Source organism: Gastrolobium bilobum, unplaced genomic scaffold, assembly GCF_033153095.1.
Source record: "Gastrolobium bilobum isolate Gb01-03AN ecotype WA unplaced genomic scaffold, APGP_CSIRO_Gbil_v1 utg341, whole genome shotgun sequence".
NCBI classification, from domain to species: domain Eukaryota; kingdom Viridiplantae; phylum Streptophyta; class Magnoliopsida; order Fabales; family Fabaceae; genus Gastrolobium; species Gastrolobium bilobum.
Genome location: NW_026899046.1, coordinates 370,943 through 380,635, shown reverse-complemented (window position 1 = coordinate 380,635; position 9,693 = coordinate 370,943). Strand labels below are relative to the sequence as shown.

The following is a 9,693-nucleotide window of genomic DNA, read 5'->3' as shown; positions in this document are numbered from 1 at the left end:
GTTGCAATTGAAAAGAAAATCTCTTATGGTTTCCCTATATGGAATCAGTATACAGGAAGACATTTTGGAACTGTGCCTCCTTTGGAAGATGATGAAGTAAAAAGATAGAAGAGAGAATAATTAAAGAATAACATTGCATAAAAGAAATAAAATTCAATGTACAACATTTGGAACTTATACTACTTTCTTGAACAAATTTTCAACCCTCTTCCACCATCATCAAAAGAATTCTACTAAACTAGAATCGGGAAAATGGCAATTATACTCAACAAGAGCTTTTTCCATCCCAGAGGGAAGGCAATGTTTAGAGTGGAGATCTCTCTGCAACCCAATTCTCATCTCACTATCCCAGCCACCCTAGAGGAGTATGAGGTAGTAGGTATTCCCTGTATCTGCCTTGTGTTGTATGAGTTGCAACTTGAACACTTATGCCCCACAATGTGGAATTGCACGTAGGAGTTTGTTCCACAATCATTGCAGAGTATCCATACCTGGTTTCACACAAGTACCTCAATTAGAGATGTCTGACAAGTTACAATTAATTCATAGATTAAAAGCTTTGGAGATGGAATTGTTACTTACCATCTTATTTTTGTAAGTTTCAGGCATTGGAGTTGATGCGATCTGACCAAAGTTTTAATGAAAGAATGTCATTATCATATGAAGACTGAATATATTGATGTAATCATAAGCTCTTCAAAAACATAAAAGGGAAAAAAATGTCATCTCCATACCACTTGGTCAAGCTTCTTCCACAAACTTGACATGTCACAGATGGATTTTGAGCAAACAGGACATGAAAACCTGTAATGTTCAAAGACTGAATTAATAACACTGGCTGAAGGTACACAACACTGGGTTATGGCAGCATAACTTGGATGTTAAATGATAGGATCCAAAAAGGTATACCAAAATTATAGCATTTCAATCTTTCATTGGAGACATAAATGCCTTACCTATGATGTTGTTCCATCTCTTTAACACACTCTAAATGTATAGTATGCCCGCAAGGTAAGACAGTAATATCTCTTACTGTATCAAATAGATACTGCAAGTGAAAAAAAAATGAAATCATCTCAGTGAGAATCAGACAGATTTCTTCTAAAAACTTCATACTATAATAGTACTAGCTTTTTATTTTACCTCAAAGCAAACAGGGCAATTATGATGCATTGCTCTTTCTACACAACGATGCCCCTCTTCCATTACCTTGGAGTAGCAACATCCTAAAAAAAACATTGGCAGATTCACAATAATCAGCTAATGGAGAAAAGGTATGAGAGAAACTAAACAATGCATTTAGAATAGTTAACTCACCACATCTCTTGCAATGGAAAAAGTTATCCTTGCCTCCAGTTCTGTAAAAGCAATTTACAAAGCGGATATGATTGATCAAAATCTGTTAAGCAATATGGAATATGAAAACTAAAGGCTAGCAAAATGATTGAAAAGCTTTACCTGCAGATGCCACATTCATCACAATGGTATTGGTTCTTTGAAGTCTGAAACATTGAACAATCTTTTAATACAATATGTACACAGCTAAGACTTGCACAAAAAGAAAAGAAAAGAAAAGAAAAGAAGGAAACATGACTCAATTTCTATTACAATAGAGAACTTACATCATCATCGAAGAATTTGCATGTAGCACAAAAATACTTGCCCATGCATACCCCACAGTTAATGCAGTACTGTTGAACCTGAAGCATGAGAAGCAATCAATAGCCGCAGGGATATTTATGTATATATATCTATTTATTATTACGGTTCAGATTTTATGAACTTACATCTTGCTCTGTATCACACAAGGAGCAGATGACCTGAAAATCAACGAAATAGAATAGGCAATGGAGTAAGAGAGTGAATAGCAAGAACTATGGTATAAAATTGCGAGAAAAACATGATAAGAACCCGATAATTATTAAGACTTTGTTTAGCTCTCTAATCTAAAAATGGAATAGAGCTGTATTATTAAAAAGACAATTCAGGCAACTGCAGCAAATCAATGGTGGAGCTAGAAAATTTTCAAAGGGACAAGGAATTCAAAATTCACATTAATTTAGGTAAGGTAGATATGTATTCACTAGTCAGATTTGAAGAAAGTTCTTGGTGACAGGAAATTAAAAAAATAAAGGGAAAAATTCACCACTATCTCTGTGGTTTGCTTCAGAATCACCTATGTTCCCGTGATTTTTTGTTTATCACATATGCCCCTGTAGTTTGTAAAAAGTATAAAACCACAGGGGCATATATGATAAAAAAACATACCCTTTTATGTGATAAAAAAAAACCAAAGTACATAGATGATAATGAAGCAAATCAAAGGACAATGCTTGTTCTATGAGGGAAAGTACTTTTCCAGATTATTTTTATCATGCAAAGCATATAACTGGAAGTTATAAGATAACAGTTATCAAAAGAGTCACATAACATAATAACATACAACTAAAATTCAAGAAGTGAAAAAGTAATGAGGAGTAAAAGAAAGGGTAACCTTTTTAATTTCATGGCGTGGGATATCATGGCGATCCATAGGATTAATCTCCTCAGAGTTCTGTTCAAATAAAAATAGATGAGTAAGAAACTTACTTGAGTTTTCTACCAATTAGCAACACAAACAAGCCAGGAGTAATAAAAATAAAAATAAATTTATACCTTAGCTTCGTTATGGCAATGCCTACAGTCAAAAACCTCATCACAACATGGTGCTCTGATCTTGCATCTCCTTCTGTAATGCGTGCAGCTAACCCAAACAAAATGGGATAAACAAGATAAGAAAATTTCTCTTCTTTTTACTAAGATAAATAAATAAATAAATAAAATATAGTGTATAAAAATTGAAATGATCAACTTGAAAAACTAAGACAAACCCGAAATTCTCAATTCCAAGTTCCATAGAAGAAACGTATATGGAGCTGGATTCAGAAGGAGATGAAACAACCTCTGCCTTGGTTTCCATAATCTTGTGTGCTAAGTGCAAACAAAAACCACTTTGTCAGTTTGTTACTTGTTGCAGTAGCAGAAGAAATCTTTGGAGTATTTATACAGAGAGAGACAGTGACATTTATTAAATATTTTATTACTTATTAAAGCCAAGCACGCATGGGACACTGTTTCTCTTATCTGTCTCTTAGAAATTTCTCCCTATGCCTATCTGTAGCTGACTCGGCTACACGCAGGAAAATAACTGATAAGAAATATTATTATATGAAATATATTTATTTATTGTAATACATACAAAATATATGAGGTCTATTTTCTCAAAAAAAAAAATTGGGTAAAACTTGTTAAGAAAACAATGAATTTTAGTAATTTTTTTTTTATGTGTATGAGATAATTTTGTCTTTTAAATATCCCCAATTATTATACAGAGAAGATGTTGTAAAACAAAAATATCTATGCAACAGCCATAAATACGAATTGGAATCATGTGGAATGAAGTTGGCAGTTGCCTGGCTCCAACAAATATATCGTGAGATTGCACAAGATATCTAGAATTTAAGGTTAATGCACTTATTCTTCTAACGTTGTTTATTAAATTTAACAATAAATAATGTGATAATATATTATTAAATTATAATTCATATTAACGCTACATCAAAACTAAGCTCAAAATTTAATTAAAAATGCTGTTTAATGTAAATTTTCTTCTTTTATAGAATAAACTTAGAATTTCTCAAATGTGGATTCACGGCAAGGTGGCTCAGCTTTAATTAATGAATAATAGAATTGAGAAGGATGACGCGTGAATTATATGGGATATAGTGTTTCTAGATAATTTATGTTAGAAAGAGCTGGGTGGGCATGGTAGTTTAGCATCTCGTCTCTTAAGCAAGTGTCTCGTTTCTTAAGTAAGTGGTTGGGAGTTCGAATCCCAACTCTTGTGAATAAAAAGTATTTTATGGTCAACTCTTTACCGCTTTGAGCGTTGATCCGGGGCAAGGGATTAGTCTCATAACTATCGGCTGTGGAGATATCGGATGTAATATAAAATAATAATAATTTATGTTATGTTTGTATTTTTGGCACGCGGTTTTTTTTGGGTTGTTAATTGAATTTAGAGACAAAATTGTAATTCTCAAATTTATATTATGAATTTAATTTTTTTAAATAACTAACATAATTATATTATATTGCTCAAAATAATTGTTTGCTACTAATATATTTTGATATGAGTGGTGAAGCGGTTATCCTTAAAAAATCTCATTTTCAAGTTTTATGAATGGAAAAATAGAGGCTGAGTTTTATCCTCTTAAATGAGTTTACATGACTTAATTTATTGTAGACGCTGGTAACATGCCAACTTTGTTCGCACTGGCTTGATTCACATAAGGTTAATTATATATAAAATAAAAAAGGTTCCTAATAAGGTTGACTAGCATTTTGAATGAAGTTACAAAATTTGACAGTTCAAGTTTCCAAAAATAAAATAAAATAAAATATATTGACAGTTCGAACTTAGCTCGCATTAACCTGTAGATTTCTGGGCCATTTTCTTTTTTATCTTTCTCTATTTTGTGTGGAGGAAGGTTATACTTACAACTTTTTATTTTTACAACCTCTTATAATCATATATCATAACCGTTGATTTTCGTCAATCAACGGATGTCATTTATTATGAATTAATAATTAATTAATAAATTTAATTTGCGAAAATCATAATCGTTGATTGAAGAAAATCAACGGTTATAATATATAATTGTAAGAGGTTATAAAAAAAAATTGTAATTATAACCTATCCTTTTTTATTCGGAATAAACCATTGGAAGTTTTGGATTCTGTTTGGACTATTAAAGTCATTTCGGCTTTGATAAATTTTTCATTATTAAGAGATTTATTTTTGGATCATACTTGGAAATTTAGGCAATTGAAATCATATCTCGAAATTATAGATTGTTATTATCGAGTCGATTATCAATTCGGGTTAAATAATATTGTTTATAGATATGAAAAAAATAAATAAATTTGGTCTTGTAGATACTTTAATTTCTTAGAGTTATACCATAATAAAATATGAGGAATGTTATATTTATAACCTATTTTCGTTTACAACTTCTTACAATCATATCTTAACTGTTGATTTCCGTCAATCAACGGTTAAGATTTTTGTAAATCAAATTAACTAATTAATTATTAATTCACAATAAATGACAACCGTTGATTGACGGAAATCAACAGTTAAGATATGATTGTAAAAGTTTGTAAACTATTTGGGTTGTAAATATAACTCCTCTCATAAAATATACTCTGATAAAATTGAAAATGAATGTCAAGTATAAAAACTGAAAATATTAGATTTTTAATCTTTATATGTGATAATCATTTTAAATTAGGTTCATATAATTCACTGTAAACGCATGTTAATCTCAGTGTTATAATGACAACAAATAACGGCGGCAACATTAAAAATGATTATAAATATGGGGAAAATATTATCTTATGTTGTAGGAGAGTATTTTTATCTCCTACACATACATCGATTTCCGTGGTTTTTTTTTCCTTTAAGTGAATGGATAAAACACTCATAACTATCTCTATGACATAAGAGAGCTTCTCTTATGTCACATGAGATTAATAAAGCCCTTGTTTTTATTATGTTACAAAACATAAAATCATCTTCCTACACATACAAATTTTATATGAGACTCACTTTAAATTTTTTCTCTTTTTCCTATTCTCTCTCATTTCTCTTCCTTTTGTGACAGTAGGAAGTTTGCTTTTATGTTATGTTACATCACAAAAACAATTCCCTATAAATATACAAACAAATATCATTTTTTTTGTTTGCATAGGTACCAAAAATATCTTTTAACCTAAATTATATTATTCATAGTGATGCAATATATTAGAGTCTTTTGGACAGGGTTTAAAACTCAGGTCGGACCGGCCACTTTAACCCGGAAATCAGTAAACTGGTGATGTTACCGGTCTGGGTAGTTTAAAGGGTCAGACATGCAAGCCAACCGGTGTAACCCTGTAACTTGGCCGAGTCCGACTGATCTTTGCCCTTCATGGCCTTGAGATAAAGGGGTTCTGTAACAGCCCGTTGTATACCAGTATTGTTAACACTGATTATGATATTAAGCGCAGTTACAATTACAGCAGTTTATTTAAAAATACGAATAAACTTTTTTCTTTTCATTACGTAAGCATTTGAAAACAATATACAACGTAATGATACAAACTGTGATCATAACTGAAATCTATACAGAGTTATAAATGTATTAGTGTATGACAGTGTACATAGAGATAGAGATAGAGAGAGGAAAAAACTCTTAGAGGAGGACTCCGGCGATGGAAGAAGAAGACTTACAAAGTAACAGTGTTCAAAAACCTAAAGGAGTAGGCCCTGAAGACCAACACATGGACGAAGACATGCAAGAAAAAACTGATGATGTTGTCGAAAATGTGGCTATGCAGGTGGTTTCAAATGAAGGTAGTCAGGGCTTAGCAAAAGAGCCCAGTTCTGCGAGGAAAATTGTCTCGTATAAGGATAAACTCCTACACCTTAATGGAGATGGTTACGTCTCGGACAGTGAGGATGAACACTGGATGGTTACACAAAAGAGAGAGGAGGAGGAAGAAGACGTAGAGGAAGTTACTGGGGAGGAAGGTGATGATCCATTATGTCCCATGTATAGATTCTCCTAAAGCCAACATCAAGAAGACTGCAAGCAGTGGAGGAAAGCTCTCATTATCAAACTGCTGGGAAGGAGAATCAGTTCTCGTTTTTTGCTGGCTAGACTACAAAGTCTTTGGGTTTAACAGGAGTGTACGAGGTGATCGATCTGGATAATGGGCACTTATTGCTACGTTTTTCTGATGAAAAGGACTACTTTCGCATTTTGCACGAAGGTCCATGGGTGTTAGCTGACCATTACTTGATTGTACAACGATGGAGGCCTATGTTCAATCCATATGATGAAGATGTGAGGAAACTAGCCATCTGGATGCGCATCCCAAGCCTACCTATTGAGTTATACTCCTCACACCATCTCTGGAGAATTGGTAATATATTCGGTAGAACACTAAAAGTTGATAAGAACTCCATCAGAAGGGTGGAAGAAAGAGATGAAGAGGTGACAAGTAAAGCTCGTTACACAAGGATTTGCGTGGAAGTTAACCTCAATAAGAGCCTACTGTCCAAATTCAAAATAGGAGACCAAACTTTTCAGGTTGGCTATGAAGGACTCCACCTTATCTGTTTCTCCTGTGGCCAATATAGACACAAGAAAGAACACTGTGGAACGGTGCACCATTCCAAATCAGTGCAAGCCAACCAGGTTAGTCAAAGCCAAGGAGAAGGTGCCACCAATGAAGTAGGGAGCGCTCGAGTAGATGAATGCCTTTGGTAACTGGATGGTGATTCAAAAGAAGCCTAAGGGGCGCCGGCTGAAAGCGGTGTCGATGGAGGAGGTACCAAAAACGATGCTACATGGAGATGAAGTCAAACAAAACCAAAGCAGTCAAAAGCCCGGGTGGTCAGACCTGTGGTAGAGGTTAAGTGAAAAGATGTAGCAGGTTATAAAGGAAGTTACAGAGCTAATCAAAAGGTGGGGCAGAAAATATCAAGTAGTAGCAAGGCTAGTGCAAAGGACAATTTCCTTAAATTGTTGTGGGTTGTAAGAGCACCAAGGCATTGTTAGTACTTGAGTGTCACCCTTGTCTATTAGGTACCCTTGAGGTATAATAACACACTTTTGATAAAGTGGGGTAGATTGAATAAACAAAGGAGATGCCGTCGAAATTTCTATTAAAATGGCAGATTTGAGGTTAACTTTGGAAGAGCATATCTCCCTCCACAGACTTCCAATAGGGACGTTCCATACATAATTTTGAAGCTTGAGATGTCAAATATGTTATGTCAAAATTTGGTAGCAATTGAAGCTGTGAGCAGACTTGTAGACGCAATTGAGTGAGGACTATCCAGAATACCCTGCACCTGGGGCTATCGGGTAGCAGTTTTGAGGAAATTATTTCTCCCTCAATTCTTGGTAAAATTAAGCCCATGATATGTCAAATTGAAGCTTAAGATATATAGTTTACTATATAAAAATTTGAGATTAATTGGTGGAGTGTTTTGTTCAGAATCGCAGAAATGGTAGGGTATGTTTGGTGTCTTGTTTGGGGTTGGTTGACAGCTTTGCTTGTTCAACTTCAAACAGCGATAACCGGAGTAAATGAGAACTTTACGAGGCGTGTGATACCTTGTTGAAAAGGTAATTGAGTCTAGAATAACATACTAAAATATGAGAGGCTTGTAACCACTAAATCACGCTCAGTGTCCAAAAGATTGAACCATGTTCAGTTGTGCAAAAACAGTAAAAGTGAGATTTATACTAAGTGAATTTATGGGAACCCTTTAGTGGCTTGAGATAAACATTGTATGATAGTTAGACATTTATTTTAATTATTTCGCATTTAGATTTCAGTTATAATCACAACTTTTATCATTACGTTTTATTATTGTTTTAAACGCTTGCATAATGAAAAAGAAAAAGTTTACTCGCATTTTTAAATGAACTGCTGTGATTGTAGCTGCGCTTAATATCATAATCAATGTTAACAATTCCGGTGTACAACGGGATATTACACCAGATGTACCACAAAGATAATGGAACACACGCTTCACCACCATCCAATGCTCCTCTATAACTGCTCAGTACTCCCACTGCTTGAGCAATATCAAGATGAGTACAAATCATGGCATACATTAGACTCTTAACTACATTAACATAAGGAGCAAATCTCATCTCTTCTTCTTCTTCTTGAGTCTTGGGACACTGTTCTGCTGATAACTTATAACCATTAGACATGAGAGTCAACACAGGTTTGTAGTCAGTCATCTTGAATTTCTTCAGAATATCCTTTATATACTTCCGCTGACTCAACCATAATCTTCCTTTGTCACGATCCCTCTTAATCTGCATACCCAAATCACATTTGCAGTGCCTAGATCTTTCATTTCAAGCTACTTCGCTAGCAGTCCTTTCATAGTGCTGATAATCTTCAAACTATTTCCAACGAGTAACATGTTGTAATATACAAAGTTAGAATAACAAAGTCACCTTCTAACCTTTTCATATAGACACAATGATCAACATCACAATGATTAAGCCAAGCTTCATAGGAGTCGAACTTCAGGTACCACATCATGGGGGACTGCTTCAGGTCATACAGAGATTTATTCAGCTTGTAGACTAGCTCCTCTTTGCCTCTTACTACGATCCCCTTTGGTTGCTTTATGAAAATTATTTCTCCAAATCACCATGAAGAAAAGTTGTCTTCATATCCAGCTACTCCACCTCTAGGTCATATGCAGCTACTCTATACAAAACAAGCCTTACGAAATTTAACTTTGCAACAGGTGAAAACACCTCACCCTAATCAACCCCTTATATCTGTGAATATTCCTTTGCAACCTGTAACGTCCGGCCGCTTGCAAGATCAATGATTGTCCCCACAAACTAACACTAGACTTTTTAGCGTGCTTTGTCCTCACTCACATACTTTGTAATGTCCCAATTTAATAATCAGATTGTTAACTGACATATGGCCATACTATACGCATCTAGCTAAATTAAAGTAGCGGAAGACTTAATAAAATTCCTAGTTACCCGATGTAATTTTCCTGTATAACTTTTTCTTTTCAATTAATTCCTACTATTAATTATAAATATCTATACAGTTCCA

At 34.1% G+C, this 9,693-nt stretch overlaps 2 protein-coding genes across 2 annotated transcripts; one reads left to right on the top strand and one right to left on the bottom strand.

The window, feature by feature from the left end:
- Positions 1 to 175: 175 nt before the first annotated feature.
- On the bottom strand, positions 176 to 3,002 carry LOC133286500 (E3 ubiquitin-protein ligase RZFP34). The gene is made up of 12 exons (XM_061483917.1): positions 2,871 to 3,002; positions 2,656 to 2,743; positions 2,495 to 2,554; positions 1,788 to 1,820; positions 1,623 to 1,700; positions 1,459 to 1,502; positions 1,318 to 1,358; positions 1,144 to 1,226; positions 957 to 1,048; positions 735 to 804; positions 583 to 624; positions 176 to 491 (listed from the first exon to the last, which is right to left on the bottom strand). Exons 1-12 carry the CDS (start codon positions 2,957 to 2,959, stop codon positions 336 to 338), a joined length of 876 nt encoding a protein of 291 aa, XP_061339901.1. The 5' UTR covers positions 2,960 to 3,002; the 3' UTR covers positions 176 to 335.
- Positions 3,003 to 6,294: 3,292 nt separating this feature from the next.
- On the top strand, positions 6,295 to 7,355 carry LOC133286515 (uncharacterized). Its single transcript, XM_061483936.1, has 2 exons — positions 6,295 to 6,613; positions 6,769 to 7,355. Exons 1-2 carry the CDS (start codon positions 6,295 to 6,297, stop codon positions 7,353 to 7,355), a joined length of 906 nt encoding a protein of 301 aa, XP_061339920.1.
- The last annotated feature ends 2,338 nt before the right edge of the window (positions 7,356 to 9,693 follow it).